Raw genomic sequence first — 23897 nt, forward strand, 5'->3', positions numbered from 1 at the left:
AAATATATATCACTGGTGGTGCAGCCAACTACAATAACAACACTATATAAATATATATCCCTGGTGGTGCAGCCATCTACAATAACAACACTATATAAATATATATCACTGGTGGTGTAACCATCTACAATAACAACACTATATAAATATATATCACTGGTGGTGCAGCCATCTACAATAACAACACTATATAAATATATATCACTGGTGGTGTAACCAACTACAATAACAACACTATATAAATATATATCACTGGTGGTGTAACCAACTACATTAACAACACTATATAAATATATATCACTGGTGGTGCAGCCAACTACAATAACAACACTATATAAATATATATCACTGGTGGTGCAGCCAACTACAATAACAACACTATATAAATATATATCACTGGTGGTGTAGCCAACTACAATAACAACACTATATAAATATATATCCCTGGTGGTGCAGCCAACTACAATAACAACACTATATAAATATATATCACTGGTGGTGCAGCCAACTACAATAACAACACTATATAAATATATATCACTGGTGGTGCAGCCAACTACAATAACAACACTATATAAATATATATCACTGGTGGTGTAACCAACTACAATAACAACACTATTTAAATATATATCACTGGTGGTGCAGCCAACTACAATAACAACACTATATAAATATATATCACTGGTGGTGCAGCCATCTACAATAACAACACTATATAAATATATATCACTGGTGGTGTAACCAACTACAATAACAACACTATATAAATATATATCACTGGTGGTGCAGCCAACTACAATAACAACACTATATAAATATATATCACTGGTGGTGCAGCCACATACAATAACAACACTATATAAATATATATCACTGGTGGTGTTACCAACTACAATAACAACACTATATAAATATATATCACTGGTGGTGTAACCATCTACAATAACAACACTATATAAATATATATCACTGGTGGTGCAGCCATCTACAATAACAACACTATATAAATATATATCACTGGTGGTGTAACCAACTACAATAACAACACTATATAAATATATATCACTGGTGGTGCAGCCAACTACAATAACAACACTATATAAATATATATCACTGGTGGTGCAGCCAACTACAATAACAACACTATATAAATATATATCACTGGTGGTGTAACCAACTACAATAACAACACTATATAAATATATATCACTGGTGGTGTAGCCAACTACAATAACAACACTATATAAATATATATCACTGGTGGTGCAGCCAACTACAATAACAACACTATATAAATATATATCACTGGTGGTGCAGCCAACTACAATAACAACACTATATAAATATATATCACTGGTGGTGTTACCAACTACAATAACAACACTATATAAATATATATCACTTGTGGTGTAACCAACTACAATAACAACACTATATAAATATATATCACTGGTGGTGCAGCCATCTACAATAACAACACTATATAAATATATATCACTGGTGGTGCAGCCAACTACAATAACAACACTATATAAATATATATCACTGGTGGTGTAACCAACTACAATAACAACACTATATAAATATATATCACTGGTGGTGCAGCCAACTACAATAACAACACTATATAAATATATATCACTGGTGGTGCAGCCATCTACAATAACAACACTATATAAATATATATCACTGGTGGTGCAGCCATCTACAATAACAACACTATATAAATATATATCACTGGTGGTGTAACCAACTACAATAACAACACTATATAAATATATATCACTGGTGGTGCAGCCATCTACAATAACAACACTATATAAATATATATCACTGGTGGTGCAGCCAACTACAATAACAACACTATATAAATATATATCACTGGTGGTGTAACCAACTACAATAACAACACTATATAAATATATATCACTGGTGGTGCAGCCATCTACAATAACAACACTATATAAATATATATCACTGGTGGTGTAGCCAACTACAATAACAACACTATATAAATATATATCACTGGTGGTGCAGCCATCTACAATAACAAAACTATATAAATATATATCACTGGTGGTGTAACCAACTACAATAACAACACTATATAAATATATATCACTGGTGGTGCAGCCATCTACAATAACAACACTATATAAATATATATCACTGGTGGTGTAACCAACTACAATAACAACACTATATAAATATATATCACTGGTGGTGCAGCCAACTACAATAACAACACTATATAAATATATATCACTGGTGGTGCAGCCAACTACAATAACAACACTATATAAATATATATCACTGGTGGTGTAACCAACTACAATAACAACACTATATAAATATATATCACTGGTGGTGTAAACAACTACAATAACAACACTATATAAATATATATCACTGGTGGTGCAGCCAACTACAATAACAACACTATATAAATATATATCACTGGTGGTGCAGCCAACTACAATAACAACACTATATAAATATATATCACTGGTGGTGCAGCCATCTACAATAACAACACTATATAAATATATATCACTGGTGGTGTAACCAACTACCATAACAACACTATATAAATATATATCACTGGTGGTGCAGCCAACTACAATAACAACACTATATAAATATATATCACTGGTGGTGCAGCCAACTACAATAACAACACTATATAAATATATATCACTGGTGGTGTAACCAACTACAATAACAACACTATATAAATATATATCACTGGTGGTGCAGCCAACTACAATAACAACACTATATAAATATATATCACTGGTGGTGCAGCCATCTACAATAACAACACTATATAAATATATATCACTGGTGGTGTAACCAACTACAATAACAACACTATATAAATATATATCACTGGTGGTGCAGCCAACTACAATAACAACACTATATAAATATATATCACTGGTGGTGCAGCCAACTACAATAACAACACTATATAAATATATATCACTGGTGGTGCAGCCAACTACAATAACAACACTATATAAATATATATCACTGGTGGTGCAGCCATCTACAATAACAACACTATATAAATATATATCACTGGTGGTGCAGCCAACTACAATAACAACACTATATAAATATATATCACTGGTGGTGCAGCCAACTACAATAACAACACTATATAAATATATATCACTGGTGGTGCAGCCATCTACAATAACAACACTATATAAATATATATCACTGGTGGTGCAGCCAACTACAATAACAACACTATATAAATATATATCACTGGTGGTGCAGCCAACTACAATAACAACACTATATAAATATATATCACTGGTGGTGCAGCCATCTACAATAACAACACTATATAAATATATATCACTGGTGGTGCAGCCAACTACAATAACAACACTATATAAATATATATCACTGGTGGTGTAACCAACTACAATAACAACACTATATAAATATATATCACTGGTGGTGTAACCAACTACAATAACAACACTATATAAATATATATCACTGGTGGTGCAGCCATCTACAATAACAACACTATATAAATATATATCACTGGTGGTGCAGCCAACTACAATAACAACACTATATAAATATATATCACTGATGGTGTAACCAACTACAATAACAACACTATATAAATATATATCACTGGTGGTGCAGCCAACTACAATAACAACACTATATAAATATATATCACTGGTGGTGTAACCAACTACAATAACAACACTATATAAATATATATCACTGGTGGTGTAACCAACTACAATAACAACACTATATAAATATATATCACTGGTGGTGCAGCCATCTACAATAACAACACTATATAAATATATATCACTGGTGGTGCAGCCAACTACAATAACAACACTATATAAATATATATCACTGATGGTGTAACCAACTACAATAACAACACTATATAAATATATATCACTGGTGGTGCAGCCAACTACAATAACAACACTATATAAATATATATCACTGGTGGTGTTACCAACTACAATAACAACACTATATAAATATATATCACTGGTGGTGCAGCCAACTACAATAACAACACTATATAAATATATATCACTGGTGGTGTAACCAACTACAATAACAACACTATATAAATATATATCCCTGGTGGTGTAACCAACTACAATAACAACACTATATAAATATATATCACTGGTGGTGCAGCCAACTACAATAACAACACTATATAAACATATATCACTGGTGGTGCAGCCAACTACAATAACAACACTATATAAATATATATCACTGGTGGTGCAGCCAACTACAATAACAACACTATATAAATATATATCACTGGTGGTGCAGCCAACTACAATAACAAAACTATATAAATATATATCACTGGTGGTGTAACCAACTACAATAACAACACTATATAAATATATATCACTGGTGGTGCAGCCATCTACAATAACAACACTATATAAATATATATCACTGGTGGTGCAGCCATCTACAATAACAACACTATATAAATATATATCACTGGTGGTGTAACCATCTACAATAACAACACTATATAAATATATATCACTGGTGGTGCAGCCAACTACAATAACAACACTATATAAATATATATCACTGGTGGTGTAACCATCTACAATAACAACACTATATAAATATATATCACTGGTGGTGTAACGAACTACAATAACAACACTATATAAATATATATCTCTGGTGGTGTAACCAACTACAATAACAACACTATATAAATATATATCACTGGTGGTGTAGACAACTACAATAACAACACTATATAAATATATATCACTGGTGGTGTAACCAACTACAATAACAACACTATATAAATATATATCACTGGTGGTGCAGCCAACTACAATAACAACACTATATAAATATATATCACTGGTGGTGCAGCCAACTACAATAACAACACTATATAAATATATATCACTGGTGGTGTAACCAACTACAATAACAACACTATATAAATATATATCACTGGTGGTGTAAACAACTACAATAACAACACTATATAAATATATATCACTGGTGGTGCAGCCAACTACAATACTATATAAATATATATCACTGGTGGTGCAGCCAACTACAATAACAACACTATATAAATATATATCACTGGTGGTGCAGCCAACTACAATAACAACACTATATAAATATATATCACTGGTGGTGCAGCCAACTACAATAACAACACTATATAAATATATATCACTGGTGGTGCAGCCATCTACAATAACAACACTATATAAATATATATCACTGGTGGTGTAACCAACTACAATAACAACACTATATAAATATATATCACTGGTGGTGCAGCCAACTACAATAACAACACTATATAAATATATATCACTGGTGGTGCAGCCAACTACAATAACAACACTATATAAATATATATCACTGGTGGTGTAACCAACTACAATAACAACACTATATAAATATATATCACTGGTGGTGCAGCCAACTACAATAACAACACTATATAAATATATATCACTGGTGGTGCAGCCATCTACAATAACAACACTATAGAAATATATATCACTGGTGGTGTAACCAACTACAATAACAACACTATATAAATATATATCACTGGTGGTGCAGCCATCTACAATAACAACACTATATAAATATATATCACTGGTGGTGCAGCCAACTACAATAACAACACTATATAAATATATATCACTGGTGGTGCAGCCATCTACAATAACAACACTATATAAATATATATCACTGGTGGTGCAGCCAACTACAATAACAACACTATATAAATATATATCACTGATGGTGTAACCAACTACAATAACAACACTATATAAATATATATCACTGGTGGTGCAGCCAACTACAATAACAACACTATATAAATATATATCACTGGTGGTGTTACCAACTACAATAACAACACTATATAAATATATATCACTGGTGGTGCAGCCAACTACAATAACAACACTATATAAATATATATCACTGGTGGTGTAACCAACTACAATAACAACACTATATAAATATATATCCCTGGTGGTGTAACCAACTACAATAACAACACTATATAAATATATATCACTGGTGGTGCAGCCAACTACAATAACAACACTATATAAATATATATCACTGGTGGTGCAGCCAACTACAATAACAACACTATATAAATATATATCACTGGTGGTGCAGCCAACTACAATAACAACACTATATAAATATATATCACTGGTGGTGCAGCCAACTACAATAACAACACTATATAAATATATATCACTGGTGGTGCAGCCAACTACAATAACAACACTATATAAATATATATCACTGGTGGTGCAGCCAACTACAATAACAACACTATATAAATATATATCACTGGTGGTGCAGCCAACTACAATAACAACACTATATAAATATATATCACTGGTGGTGTAACCAACTACAATAACAACACTATATAAATATATATCCCTGGTGGTGCAGCCAACTACAATAACAACACTATATAAATATATATCACTGGTGGTGCAGCCAACTACAATAACAACACTATATAAATATATATCACTGGTGGTGCAGCCAACTACAATAACAACACTATATAAATATATATCACTGGTGGTGTAACCAACTACAATAACAACACCAAATAAATATATATCACTGGTGGTGCAGCCAACTACAATAACAACACTATATAAATATATATCACTGGTGGTGCAGCCAACTACAATAACAACACTATATAAATATATATCACTGGTGGTGCAGCCAACTACAATAACAACACTATATAAATATATATCACTGGTGGTGCAGCCAACTACAATAACAACACTATATAAATATATATCACTGGTGGTGTAACCAACTACAATAACAACACTATATAAATATATATCACTGGTGGTGCAGCCAACTACAATAACAACACTATATAAATATATATCACTGGTGGTGCAGCCAACTACAATAACAACACTATATAAATATATATCACTGGTGGTGCAGCCAACTACAATAACAACACTATATAAATATATATCACTGGTGGTGCAGCCAACTACAATAACAACACTATATAAAAATATATCACTGGTGGTGCAGCCAACTACAATAACAACACTATATAAATATATATCACTGGTGGTGTAACCAACTACAATAACAACACTATATAAATATATATCACTGGTGGTGCAGCCAACTACAATAACAACACTATATAAATATATATCACTGGTGGTGCAGCCAACTACAATAACAACACTATATAAATATATATCACTGGTGGTGTTACCAACTACAATAACAACACTATATAAATATATATCACTGGTGGTGTAACCAACTACAATAACAACACTATATAAATATATATCACTGGTGGTGTAACCAACTACAATAACAACACTATATAAATATATATCACTGGTGGTGCAGCCATCTACAATAACAACACTATATAAATATATATCACTGGTGGTGCAGCCAACTACAATAACAACACTATATAAATATATATCACTGGTGGTGCAGCCAACTACAATAACAACACTATATAAATATATATCACTGGTGGTGCAGCCATCTACAATAACAACACTATATAAATATATATCACTGGTGGTGCAGCCAACTACAATAACAACACTATATAAATATATATCACTGGTGGTGCAGCCAACTACAATAACAACACTATATAAATATATATCACTGGTGGTGCAGCCAACTACAATAACAACACTATATAAATATATATCACTGGTGGTGCAGCCAACTACAATAACAACACTATATAAATATATATCACTGGTGGTGCAACCAACTACAATAACAACACTATATAAATATATATCACTGGTGGTGCAACCAACTACAACTACAACACTATATAAATATATATCACTGGTGGTGTAAACAACTACAATAACAACACTATATAAATATATATCACTGGTGGTGTAACCAACTACAATAACAACACTATATAAATATATATCACTGGTGGTGCAGCCAACTACAATAACAACACTATATAAATATATATCACTGGTGGTGCAGCCAACTACAATAACAACACTATATAAATATATATCACTGGTGGTGCAGCCAACTACAATAACAACACTATATAAATATATATCACTGGTGGTGCAGCCAACTACAATAACAACACTATATAAATATATATCACTGGTGGTGCAGCCAACTACAATAACAACACTATATAAATATATATCACTGGTGGTGCAGCCAACTACAATAACAACACTATATAAATATATATCACTGGTGGTGCAGCCAACTACAATAACAACACTATATAAATATATATCACTGGTGGTGCAGCCAACTACAATAACAACACTATATAAATATATATCACTGGTGGTGCAGCCAACTACAATAACAACACTATATAAATATATATCACTGGTGGTGCAGCCAACTACAATAACAACACTATATAAATATATATCACTGGTGGTGCAACCAACTACAATAACAACACTATATAAATATATATCACTGGTGGTGCAACCAACTACAACTACAACACTATATAAATATATATCACTGGTGGTGTAAACAACTACAATAACAACACTATATAAATATATATCACTGGTGGTGTAACCAACTACAATAACAACACTATATAAATATATATCACTGGTGGTGTTACCAACTACAATAACAACACTATATAAATATATATCACTGGTGGTGCAGCCAACTACAATAACAACACTATATAAATATATATCACTGGTGGTGCAGCCAACTACAATAACAACACTATATAAATATATATCACTGGTGGTGCAGCCAACTACAATAACAACACTATATAAATATATATCACTGGTGGTGCAGCCAACTACAATAACAACACTATATAAATATATATCACTGGTGGTGCAGCCAACTACAATAACAACACTATATAAATATATATCACTGGTGGTGCAGCCAACTACAATAACAACACTATATAAATATATATCACTGGTGGTGCAGCCAACTACAATAACAACACTATATAAATATATATCACTGGTGGTGCAACCAACTACAATAACAACACTATATAAATATATATCACTGGTGGTGCAACCAACTACAACTACAACACTATATAAATATATATCACTGGTGGTGTAAACAACTACAATAACAACACTATATAAATATATATCACTGGTGGTGTAACCAACTACAATAACAACACTATATAAATATATATCACTGGTGGTGTTACCAACTACAATAACAACACTATATAAATATATATCACTGGTGGTGCAGCCAACTACAATAACAACACTATATAAATATATATCACTGGTGGTGCAGCCAACTACAATAACAACACTATATAAATATATATCACTGGTGGTGCAGCCAACTACAATAACAACACTATATAAATATATATCACTGGTGGTGCAGCCAACTACAATAACAACACTATATAAATATATATCACTGGTGGTGCAGCCAACTACAATAACAACACTATATAAATATATATCACTGGTGGTGCAGCCAACTACAATAACAACACTATATAAATATATATCACTGGTGGTGTAACCAACTACAATAACAACACTATATAAATATATATCACTGGTGGTGCAGCCATCTACAATAACAACACTATATAAATATATATCACTGGTGGTGTAACCATCTACAATAACAACACTATATAAATATATATCACTGGTGGTGCAGCCAACTACAATAACAACACTATATAAATATATATCACTGGTGGTGTAACCAACTACAATAACAACACTATATAAATATATATCACTGGTGGTGCAGCCAACTACATTAACAACACTATATAAATATATATCACTGGTGGTGCAGCCATCTACAATAACAACACTATATAAATATATATCACTGGTGGTGTTACCAACTACAATAACAACACTATATAAATATATATCACTGGTGGTGCAGCCAACTACAATAACAACACTATATAAATATATATCACTGGTGGTGTAACCAACTACAATAACAACACTATATAAAAACACCTGGAAACCATGGAAACCAATGTGTTTGATGTATTTGATACCATTCCACTGATTCCGCTCCAGTCATTACCACGAGCCCGTCCTCCCCAATTAAGGTGCCACCAACCTCCTGTGATATATATAGAGTGTGAATCTCTGTATACACTGAGTGTACAAGACATTAAGAAAGCCTTACCTAATATTGAGTTGCACAGTTGTGTCCAGTTGGCTGGATGTCCTTTGGGTGGTGGACCATTCTGGATACACACAGGAAACTGTTGAGCGTGATAAACCCAGCAGCTTTGCAATTCTTGACACAAACCGGTGCGTCTGGCATCTACTACCATACTCCATTCAAAGGCACTTAAATATTTGGTTTTGGCCATTCATCCTCTGAATGGCACACATACACAATCTCAATTGTCCCAAGGCTTAAAAATTGTTCTTTAACCTGTCTCCTCCCCTTCATCCACACTGATAGAAGTGGATATAACAAGTGACATCAATAAGGGATGATATTTTTCACCTGGATGCACCTGGTCAGTCTATGTCATGGAAACAGCAGGTGTTCTTAATGTTTTGTCCACCCAGCGTATATGAATGTTGTGTCTCTGTGTGTTAGAGGTTCTACGTACAGCTCTCCAGTTGCATCTTGCAGAGCTGTGTGTCCATGGGGAACAGAGTGAGGTCCAGAGGGCAGGACAGGGTCACCGACAACCTGAACACACAACAGACAATCACTGACAACCTGAACACACACCAGACAATCACTGACAACCTGAACACACACCAGACAGTCACTGACAACCTGAACACACAACAGACAGTCACTGACAACCTGAACACACAGAAGACAGTCACTGACAACCTGAACACACACCAGACAATCACTGACAACCTGAACACACAGAAGACAGTCACTGACAACCTGAACACACACCAGACAGTCACTGACAACCTGAACACACAACAGACAGTCACTCACAACCTGAACACACACCAGACAATCACTGACAACCTGAACACACACCAGACAGTCACTGACAACCTGAACACACACCAGACAGTCACTGACAACCTGAACACACACCAGACAGTCACTGACAACCTGAACACACACCAGACAGTCACTGACAACCTGAACACACACCAGACAGTCACTGACAACCTGAACACACACCAGACAGCCACTGACAACCTGAACACACAGCAGACAATCACTGACAACCTGAACACACAGCAGACAATCACTGACAACCTGAACACACACCAGACAGTCACTGACAACCTGAACACACAACAGACAATCACTGACAACCTGAACACACAACAGACAATCACTGACAACCTGAACACACAGAAGACAGTCACTGACAACCTGAACACACAACAGACAGTCACTGATAACCTGAACACACAACAGACAGTCACTGACAACCTGAACACACAACAGACAGTCACTGACAACCTGAACACACACCAGACAGTCACTCACAACCTGAACACACAACAGACAATCACTGACAACCTGAACACACAACAGACAGTCACTGACAACCTGAACACACACCAGACAGTCACTGACAACCTGAACACACAACAGACAATCACTGACAACCTGAACACACAACAGAAAGTCACTGACAACCTGAACACACACCAGACAGTCACTCACAACCTGAAAACATACCAGACAGTCACTGGGCACACATAGGCACCTACCCTGGCAGACAGACAGACAGAAAGGCAGGCAGGCAGACAGTCAGACAGTCAGACAGGCAGGCAGGCAGACAGTCAGGCAGACAGACAGGCAGGCAGGCAGACAGGCAGGCAGGCAGGCAGACAGTCAGGCAGACAGGCAGGCAGGCAGGCAGACAGGCAGGCAGGCAGGCAGACAGTCAGGCAGACAGTCAGACAGGCAGGCGGTAATGATGTGCAGTTTGCGAACTATTCATTATTTTTAAATTACTATTTTTACTGACTTGAGAGTCATGATTTGTTTTTCCAAGTCACTCAGTCATTTTAGTCCTTCATTGCTCGAACCACTAGCTGTCTATCATGTGCGTGCAGAAAAATAGATAATTGCACGGAGAAAAAAAATATACATGTTTTGAATTGATAACCTAATGTAAGAGTTAGTGCAATTCATTGATTATCGAATGTTATCAATGGACACAGCTTTGTAGAACCAAAACATGCCTCTGCTCAACACTCAACACTTAAACTCGAAACGTTTGGGGGACTACTGCAGTTCGAACGATATTGTGCTCATCTTCCTCGCGACAATCAAGTATTCCACCAAGAGTCGTTCATAAACAAGTCTGGCCGCATCTAGTCCTCGTTTCAAAGCTATAAATAAATAATTGTATTTGTATGCCTAGCAATCACAAATGTATAATGTTGGAAGCACACAAGTCTCAGTGACAAATGACGTAAGCCCCCATAAGACTAAGAGTTTTTAGTTCATCGTTTGCCGGTAGGGGGTTCTGCTCTGGGCATTACTGAATCAAATGAACTAAATCAGTCTAAATATTGACTGGACGAGTTGAAAAGATCTCAGTCAGTTAAAAGAGTCAAACTGCCCATCACTAGCAGACAGGCAGGCAGGCAGGCAGGCAGGCAGGCAGGCAGGCAGGCAGGCAGGCAGGCAGGCAGGCAGGCAGGCAGGCAGGCAGACAGACAGACAGACAGACAGACAGACAGACAGACAGACAGACAGACAGACAGACAGACAGACCTCATGCTGATGAGAATGTCTCCATTCCTGAAGATAAATAACAAGATGTTGTCTTGCAGACAGACAGACAGACAGACAGACAGACAGACAGACAGACAGACAGACAGACAGACCTCATGCTGATGAGAATGTCTCCATTCCTGAAGATAAATAACAAGATGTTGTCTTGCAGACAGACAGACAGACAGACACAGACAGACAGACAGACAGACAGACAGACAGGCAGACAGACAGACAGACCTCATGCTGATGAGAATGTCTCCATTCCTGAAGATAAATAACAAGATGTTGTCTTGCAGACAGACAGACAGACAGACAGACAGACAGACAGACAGACAGACAGACAGACAGACAGACAGACAGACAGACAGACAGACCTCATGCTGATGAGAATGTCTCCATTCCTGAAGATAAATAACAAGATGTTGTCTTGCAGACAGACAGACAGACAGACAGACAGACAGACAGACAGACAGGCAGACAGACAGACCTCATGCTGATGAGAATGTCTCCATTCCTGAAGATAAATAACAAGATGTTGTCTTGCAGACAGACAGACAGACAGACAGACAGACAGACAGACAGACAGACAGACAGACAGACAGACAGACAGACAGACAGACAGACAGACAGACAGACAGACAGACAGACAGACAGACCTCATGCTGATGAGAATGTCTCCATTCCTGAAGATAAATAACAAGATGTTGTCTTGCAGACAGACAGACAGACAGACAGACAGACAGACAGACAGACAGACAGGCAGACAGACAGACAGACCTCATGCTGATGAGAATGTCTCCATTCCTGAAGATAAATAACAAGATGTTGTCTTGCAGACAGACAGACAGACAGACAGACAGACAGACAGAGACAGACAGACAGACAGACAGACAGACAGACAGACAGACAGACAGACAGACAGACCTCATGCTGATGAGAATGTCTCCATTCCTGAAGATAAATAACAAGATGTTGTCTTGCAGACAGACAGACAGAGACAGACAGACAGACAGGCAGACAGACAGACAGACCTCATGCTGATGAGAATGTCTCCATTCCTGAAGATAAATAACAGGATATTGTCTTGCGTGACGTCATGGAAGTTGGCGTGTTTCTCGTTGGCGAAGAACAGGTCCGGTTTCCACAGACACTGGAATATCTTGGGGTCCACCGTCAGCGCTTCTCCTTTGAAGTCCGCCGGGAGCTTCAGCCTCGGGTCGTTCCACCGCTGGCGCAGGAAGATGTTCACACGGTAGTCCTAGCAACAAGCAATCCTTTGTGAGTACAAAGTCCATTAAACCCCTAGAGTCAACATTCGCTCCCCCATCTAATTAGCATAATAATGAAATCCCCCCCCCCCCCACCCAAATCTTTCTGTTTAAGCTAGAGATATCTGTCTCAATCCACCACCTCCATGCCCTATGTCCACCTAATGGACGCTTTGACGGATGTCTAGACCGCACTTTTCCTATTCGACACACATGTGCTTTGCTTTTCAACTAGCTAAAAGCTAAAAGCTAGTTGGAGTCTGTGTGCGGACCTCCATTTGTATCACTGCAATGTAAAGCAACGCACGAGTAGAATTAAATAATAAAATCATCAATCTACACATGATACCCCGTAATGACAAAGATCAATCTGCACATGATACCCCATAATGACAAAGATCAATCTACACATGATACCCCATAATGACAAAGATCAATCTACACATGATACCCCATAATGACAAAGATCAATCTACACATGATACCCCATAATGACAAAGATCAATCTACACATGATACCCCATAATGACAAAGATCAATCTACACATGATACCCCATAATGACAAAGATCAATCTACATGTGATACCCCATAATGACAAAGATCAATCTACACATGATACCCCATAATGACAAAGATCAATCTACACATGATACCCCATAATGACAAAGATCAATCTGCACATGATACCCCATAATGACAAAGATCAATCTACACATGATACCCCGTAATGACAAAGATCAATCTACACATGATACCCCGTAATGACAAAGTAAATATGGAAAAAAAACGTATTTACATACAGGAAGTATTCAGACCATTTTGCTATGAGACTAGAAATTGAGTTCAGGTGCATCCTGTTTCCATGAATCATCCTTGAGATGTTTCTATAACTTGATTTGAGTCCACCTGTGGTAAATTCAATTGATTGGACATGATTTGGAAAGGCACACACCTGTCTATATAAGGTCCCACAGTTGACAGTACATGTCAGAGCAAAAACCAAGCCATGAGAACGAAGGAAATGTCTATAGAGCTGCAAGACAGGACTGTGTCGATGCACAGATCTGGGGAAGGGTACCAAAACATTTCTGCAACATTAAAGGTCCTTAAGAACACAGTGGCCTCCATCATTGTTTAAATGGAAGAAGTTTGGAACCACCAAGGTTCTTCCTAGAGCTGGACGCAGGGCTAAACTGAGCAATCAGGGGAGAAGGGCCTTGGACAGGGAGGTGACCAAGAACCCAATGGTCACTCTGACAGAGCTCCTGAGTTCCTCTATGGAGATGAGAGAATCTTCCAGAAGGACAACCATCTCTGCAGCACTCAGAGACACCAATACTCCTTAGCCGGCCCACAAGAATAGAATGGTCTATCGTATCAATAGCTTTGGCCAAGTCAATAAAAATAGCAGCACAACATAGCTTAGAATCAAGGGCAAGTGTGACATCATAGAAGACCTTTTAGGTTGCAGTGACACGTCCATAACCAGAAACCAGATACATACCAGAGAGAATACTATAGACGTCAAGATAGCCAGTCAGGTGATTATTATATATTAACCTGAAACCAGATACCTACCAGAGAGAATACTATAGACGTCAAGACAGCCAGTCAGGTGATTATTATATATTAACCTGAGCAGAAACCATGATACATACCAGAGAGAATACTATAGACGTCAAGACAGCCAGTCAGTTGATTATTATATATTAACCTGAGCAGAAACCATGATACATACCAGAGAGAATACTATAGACGTCAAGACAGCCAGTCAGTTGATTATTATATATTAACCTGAGCAGAAACCATGATACATACCAGAGAGAATACTATAGACGTCAAGACAGCCAGTCAGGTGATTATTATATATTAACCTGAGTGGAAACCAGATACATACCAGAGAGAATACTATAGACGTCAAGACAGCCAGTCAGTTGATTATTATATATTAACCTGAGGGGAAACCAGAGAGAATACTATAGACATCAAGACAGCCAGTCAGTTGATTATTATATATTAACCTGAGGGGAAACCAGAGAGAATACTATAGACATCAAGACAGCCAGTCAGTTGATTATTATATATTAACCTGAGCAGAAACCATGATACATACCAGAGAGAATACTATAGACATCAAGACAGCCAGTCAGTTGATTATTATATATTAACCTGAGAGGAAACCAGATACATACCAGAGAGAATACTATTGACATCAAGACAGCCAGTCAGTTGATTATTATATATTAACCTGAGCAGAAACCAAATACATACCAGAGAGAATACTATAGACGTCAAGACAGCCAGTCAGTTGATTATTATATATTAACCTGAGCAGAAACCAAATACATACCAGAGAGAATACTATTGACATCAAGACAGCCAGTCAGTTGATTATTATATATTAACCTGAGCAGAAACCAAATACATACCAGAGAGAATACTATAGACGTCAAGACAGCCAGTCAGGTGATTATTATATATTAACCTGAGTGGAAACCAGATACATACCAGAGAGAATACTATAGACGTCAAGACAGCCAGTCAGGTGATTATTATATATTAAACTGAAACCAGATTGCATACCAGAGAGAATACTATAGACGTCAAGACAGCCAGTCAGTTGATTATTATATATTAACCTGAGGGGAAACCAGAGAGAATACTATAGACATCAAGACAGCCAGTCAGTTGATTATTATATATTAACCTGAGGGGAAACCAGAGAGAATACTATAGACATCAAGACAGCCAGTCAGTTGATTATTATATATTAACCTGAGCAGAAACCATGATACATACCAGAGAGAATACTATAGACATCAAGACAGCCAGTCAGTTGATTATTATATATTAACCTGAGAGGAAACCAGATACATACCAGAGAGAATACTATTGACATCAAGACAGCCAGTCAGTTGATTATTATATATTAACCTGAGCAGAAACCAAATACATACCAGAGAGAATACTATAGACGTCAAGACAGCCAGTCAGTTGATTATTATATATTAACCTGAAACCAGATACATACCAGAGAGAATACTATAGACGTCAAGACAGCCAGTCAGTTGATTATTATATATTAACCTGAAACCAGATACATACCAGAGAGAATACTATAGACATCAAGACAGCCAGTCAGTTGATTATTATATATTAACCTGAAACCATGATACATACCAGAGAGAATACTATAGACGTCAAGACAGCCAGTCAGTTGATTATTATATATTAACCTGAGTGGAAACCAGAGAGAATACTATAGACGTCAAGACAGCCAGTCAGTTGATTATTATATATTAACCTGAGCAGAAACCAGATACATACCAGAGAGAATACTATAGACGTCAAGACAGCCAGTCAGTTGATTATTATATATTAACCTGAGTGGAAACCAGAGAGAATACTATAGACGTCAAGACAGCCAGTCAGGTGATTATTATATATTAACCTGAGCAGAAACCATGATACATACCAGAGAGAATACTATAGACGTCAAGACAGCCAGTCAGTTGATTATTATATATTAACCTGAGTGGACACCAGATACATACCAGAGAGCATACTATAGACGTCAAGACAGCCAGTCAGGTGATTATTATATATTAACCTGAGTGGAAACCATGATACATACCAGAGAGAATACTATAGACGTCAAGACAGCCAGTCAGTTGATTATTGTATATTAACCTGAGCAGAAACCATGATACATACCAGAGAGAATACTATAGACGTCAAGACAGCCAGTCAGGTGATTATTATATATTAACCTGAAACCAGATACATACCAGAGAGAATACTATAGACGTCAAGACAGCCAGTCAGTTGATTATTATATATTAACCTGAGGGGAAACCAGAGAGAATACTATAGACATCAAGACAGCCAGTCAGTTGATTATTATATATTAACCTGAGGGGAAACCAGAGAGAATACTATAGACATCAAGACAGCCAGTCAGTTGATTATTATATATTAACCTGAGCAGAAACCATGATACATACCAGAGAGAATACTATAGACATCAAGACAGCCAGTCAGTTGATTATTATATATTAACCTGAGAGGAAACCAGATACATACCAGAGAGAATACTATTGACATCAAGACAGCCAGTCAGTTGATTATTATATATTAACCTGAGCAGAAACCAAATACATACCAGAGAGAATACTATAGACGTCAAGACAGCCAGTCAGTTGATTATTATATATTAACCTGAAACCAGATACATACCAGAGAGAATACTATAGACGTCAAGACAGCCAGTCTGTCACGCCCTGGCCTTAGTATTCTTTGTTTTCTTTATTATTTTAGTTAGGTCAGGGTGTGACATGGGGAATGTTTATGTTTTGTTGGTTTTGGGTGTTTATATGGTAAAGGGGTTATGGGGTGTAGTATATGGTTTTGTGTTGAGTGTAGATGTCTAGCGTTGTCTATGTATGTTTATTTATCTAGGAGAGTCTATGGTTACCTGAATGAGTTCCCAATTAGAGACAGCTGATTTCGGTTGTCTCTGATTGGGAGCCTTATTTAGGGTAGCCATAGGCTCTCATTGGTTGTGGGTAATTGTCTATGTAGAACGTTTGTAGCCTGTATGTATGTGCACAACGTTTGTAGCTTCACGGTCGTTTTGTTGTTTTGTTTAGTGTTTAAGTGTTTTTGTTTCGTGTGCCTTCTTCGTTAAATAAAAGGAGATGGCTTATTTTCCAACTGCTGCATTTTGGTCCGTCAATCCGCCACACGATCGTGACAGAATTACCCACCATAGGACCAAGCGGCATGACCAGCGGCAACAGGAGCAATACAAGGATTTATGGACATGGGAGGAAATTTTAGACCGGGAGGTACCAGGAGAATATAACCGCCCCAAAGCTGAGCTGGAGGCAGCGAAAGCAGAGAGGCGGCGATATGAGGAGCTAGCTCGGAGGCAGGAAAAGGAACCTACAAAGGATCTGGGTTACACTACGTGGGAGGAGATCAACAGGTGGGCGATCAACCCAGGGAGAGTGCCGGAGCCCGCCTGGGATTCTCTGGCGCAGTGCGAGGAGGGATACCGGCGAATGGAGGCAGCACGACGAAGCGGTAGGAAGCCTGTGGGAAAACCCCAAAAATTTCTTTGGGGGGGGCTTAAAGGGAGAGTGGCGAAGTCAGGTAGGAAACCTGCGCCTACTCCCTGTAATTACCGTGGAGAGCGAGAGTACGGGCAGACACCGTGTTACGCAGTAGAGCGCACGGTGTCTCCTGTACGTGTGCATAGCCCGGTGCGGGTTATTCCACCTCCCCGCACTGGCAGGGCTAGATTGAGTATTGAGCCGGATGTCATGAAGCCGGCCCTACATATCTGGCCACCAGTGCGTCTCCTCGGGCCGGTTTACATGGCACCAGCCTTACGCATGGTGTCCCCGGTTCGCCTACATAGCCCGGTGCGGGTTATTCCACCTCCCCGCACTGGTCGGGCAACGGGGAGCATTCAACCAGGTAAGGTTGGTCAGGCTCAATGCTCAAGGGAGCCAATACGCCTGCACGGTCCGGTATTTCCGGCGCCACCTCCCCGCCCCAGTTCAGTGCCACCAGTGCCTACACCACGTAACAGGCTTCCAGTGTGTCTCCAGAGCCCTGTTCCTCCTCCACGCACTCGTCCTATGGTGCGTGTCTCCAGCCCGGTATCACCAATTCCGGCACCACGCACTAAGCCTCTTGTGCGTCTCCAGAGTCCTGTGCATCCTGTTGCTGCTCCCCGCACTAGCCCTGAGATGCGTGTCCCCAGCCCGGTGCCACCAGTCCCGGCACCACGCACCAGGCCTACAGTGCGCCTCAGCCGGCAGGAGTCTGCCGTCTGCACAGCGATGACTGAACTGCTCGTCTCCCCAGCGCCATCTGAGCCATCCGTCTCCCCAGCGCCATCTGAGCCATCCGTCTCCCCAGCGCCATCTGAGCCATCCGTCTGCAATGAGCCTGCAAAGCCGCCCGTCTGCCATGAGCCTGCAAAGCCGCCCGTCTGCCATGAGCCCACTGAGCCGTCCGCCAGACAGGAGCCGCTAGAGCCGCCAGCCAGACAGGAGCCGCTAGAGCCGTCCGTCAGACAGGATCTGCCAGAGCCGCCAACCAGACAGGATCTGCCAGAGCCGCCAACCAGACAGGATCTGCCAGAGCCGCCAACCAGACAGGAGCAGCCAGATCAGTCAGCCAGCCATGAGCAGCCAGATCCGTCAGCCAGCCATGAGCAGCCAGATCCGTCAGCTAGCCATGAGCAGCCAGATCCGTCAGCTAGCCATGAGCAGCCAGATCCGTCAGCTAGCCATGAGCAGCCAGATCCGTCAGCTAGCCATGAGCAGCCAGATCCGTCAGCTAGCCATGAGCAGCCAGATCCGTCAGCTAGCCATGAGCAGCCAGATCCGTCAGCTAGCCATGAGCAGCCAGATCCGTCAGCTAGCCATGAGCAGCCAGATCCGTCAGCTAGCCATGAGCAGCCAGATCCGTCAGCCAGCCATGGGCCATCCCTCAGTCCGGAGCTGCAGTCCCTCAGTCCGGAGCTGCCATTCTTCAGTCCGGAGCTGCCCCTTACCCTGGTGCTGCCCCTTACCCTGGTGCTGCCCCTTACCCTGGTGCTGCCCCTTACCCTGGTACTGCCCCTTACCCTGGTACTGCCCCTTACCCTGGTACTGCCCCTGACCCTGGTACTGCCCCTTACCCTGGTACTGGCCCTTAGTCCGGAACTCCCCCTTAATGCAATGGGATTCATGTGGAGAGGGGTCATTTTGAAGAAGCTAAGGAGGTGGTTAGGGACTGTGGTGAAGTGGGGACCACGACCAGAGCCGGAGCCGCCACCGTGGAGGGAAGCCCACCCAGACCCTCCCCTAGACTGTGTATGGTGAGCCCGGAGTTCGCGCCTCAAGGGGGGGGTTATGTCACGCCCTGGCCTTAGTATTCTTTGTTTTCTTTATTATTTTAGTTAGGTCAGGGTGTGACATGGGGAATGTTTATGTTTTGTTGGTTTTGGGTGTTTATATGGTAAAGGGGTTATGGGGTGTAGTATATGGTTTTGTGTTGAGTGTAGATGTCTAGCGTTGTCTATGTATGTTTAGTTATCTAGGAGAGTCTATGGTTACCTGAATGAGTTCCCAATTAGAGACAGCTGATTTCGGTTGTCTCTGATTGGGAGCCTTATTTAGGGTAGCCATAGGCTCTCATTGGTTGTGGGTAATTGTCTATGTAAGAACGTTTTTAGCCTGTTTGTATGTGCACAACGTTTGTAGCTTCACGGTCGTTTTGTTATTTTGTTGTTTTGTTAAAGTGTTTTTGTGTCGTGTTCATCTTCGTGTTGTTTAATAAAAGAAGATGGCTTATTTTCCAAAAACTGCATTTTGGTCCATTAATCCGCCACACGATCATGACACAGTCAGTTGATTATTATATATTAACCTGAAACCAGATACATACCAGAGAGAATACTATAGACATCAAGACAGCCAGTCAGTTGATTATTATATATTAACCTGAAACAATGATACATACCAGAGAGAATACTATAGACGTCAAGACAGCCAGTCAGTTGATTATTATATATTAACCTGAGTGGAAACCAGAGAGAATACTATAGACGTCAAGACAGCCAGTCAGTTGATTATTATATATTAACCTGAGCAGAAACCAGATACATACCAGAGAGAATACTATAGACGTCAAGACAGCCAGTCAGTTGATTATTATATATTAACCTGAGTGGAAACCAGAGAGAATACTATAGACGTCAAGACAGCCAGTCAGGTGATTATTATATTTTAACCTGAGCAGAAACCATGATACATACCAGAGAGAATACTATAGACGTCAAGACAGCCAGTCAGTTGATTATTATATATTAACCTGAGTGGACACCAGATACATACCAGAGAGAATACTATAGACGTCAAGACAGCCAGTCAGGTGATTATTATATATTAACCTGAGTGGAAACCATGATACATACCAGAGAGAATACTATAGACGTCAAGACAGCCAGTCAGTTGATTATTATATATTAACCTGAGCAGAAACCAGATACGTACCAGAGAGAATACTATAGACGTCAAGACAGCCAGTCAGTTGATTATTATATATTAACCTGAGTGGAAACCATGATACATACCAGAGAGAATACTATAGACGTCAAGACAGCCAGTCAGTTGATTATTATATATTAACCTGAGGGGAAACCAGAGAGAATACTATAGACGTCAAGACAGCCAGTCAGTTGATTATTATATATTAACCTGAGCAGAAACCATGATACATACCAGAGAGAATACTATAGACGTCAAGACAGCCAGTCAGTTGATTATTTTATATTAACCTGAAACCATGATACATACCAGAGAGAATACTATAGACATCAAGACAGCCAGTCAGTTGATTATTATATATTAACCTGAGCAGAAACCATGATACATACCAGAGAGAATACTATAGACGTCAAGACAGCCAGTCAGTTGATTATTATATATTAACCTGAAACCAGATACATACCAGAGAGAATACTATAGACGTCAAGACAGCCAGTCAGTTGATTATTATATATTAAGCTGAGTGGAAACCAGATACATACCAGAGAGAATACTACAGACGTCAAGACAGCCAGTCAGTTGATTATTATATATTAACCTGAGTGGAAACCAGATACATACCAGAGAGAATACTATAGACGTCAAGAAAGCCAGTCAGTTGATTATTATATATTAACCTGAGTGGAAACCATGATACATACCAGAGAGAATACTATAGACGTCAAGACAGCCAGTCAGTTGATTATTATATATTAACCTGAGCGGAAACCAGATACATACCAGAGAGAATACTACAGACGTCAAGACAGCCAGTCAGTTGATTATTATATATTAACCTGAGTGGAAACCATGATACATACCAGAGAGAATACTATAGACGTCAAGACAGCCAGTCAGTTGATTATTATATATTAACCTGAGTGGAAACCATGATACGTACCAGAGAGAATACTATAGACATCAAGACAGCCAGTCAGTTGATTATTATATATTAACCTGAGCAGAAACCATGATACATACCAGAGAGAATACTATAGACGTCAAGACAGCCAGTCAGTTGATTATTATATTTTAACCTGAGCAGAAACCATGATACATACCAGAGAGAATACTATAGACGTCAAGACAGCCAGTCAGTTGATTATTATATATTAACCTGAGTGGAAACCAGATACATACCAGAGAGAATACTATAGACGTCAAGACAGCCAGTCAGGTGATTATTATATATTAACCTGAGTGGAAACCAGATACATACCAGAGAGAATACTACAGACGTCAAGACAGCCAGTCAGTTGATTATTATATATTAACCTGAGTGGAAACCAGATACATACCAGAGAGAATACTATAGACATCAAGACAGCCAGTCAGTTGATTATTATATATTAACATGAAACCAGATACATACCAGAGAGAATACTATAGACGTCAAGACAGCCAGTCAGGTGATTATTATATATTAACCTGAGCGGAAACCATGATACATACCAAAGAGAATACTATAGACGTCAAGACAGCCAGTCAGTTGATTATTATATATTAACCTGAGCGGAAACCAGATTACATACCAGAGAGAATACTATAGACATCAAGACAGCCAGTCAGTTGATTATTATATATTAACCTGAGCAGAAACCAGATACATACCAGAGAGAATACTATAGACGTCAAGACAGCCAGTCAGTTGATTATTATATATTAACCTGAGTGGACACCAGATACATACCAGAGAGAATACTATAGACGTCAAGACAGCCAGTCAGGTGATTATTATATAT

The 23897-nt window shown here is 38.8% G+C and overlaps 1 protein-coding gene across 1 annotated transcript in view; it reads right to left on the reverse strand.

Annotated features, from left to right (window-relative positions):
* The window catches only part of LOC129856055 (glycine receptor subunit beta-like), a gene marked incomplete at its 5' end in the record, with an annotated part of 61874 nt that overhangs the window by 33107 nt on the left and 4870 nt on the right, over window positions 1–23897 (reverse strand). The window contains 2 exons of the mRNA XM_055924189.1: window positions 10697–10779; window positions 13833–14059. Coding sequence (XP_055780164.1) covers window positions 10697–10779; window positions 13833–14059 — 310 coding nt within the window. The remainder of the gene's footprint in view (window positions 1–10696; window positions 10780–13832; window positions 14060–23897) is intronic.

The sequence above is a fragment of the Salvelinus fontinalis genome, chromosome 5 (assembly GCF_029448725.1).
Source record: "Salvelinus fontinalis isolate EN_2023a chromosome 5, ASM2944872v1, whole genome shotgun sequence".
NCBI lineage: Eukaryota > Metazoa > Chordata > Actinopteri > Salmoniformes > Salmonidae > Salvelinus > Salvelinus fontinalis.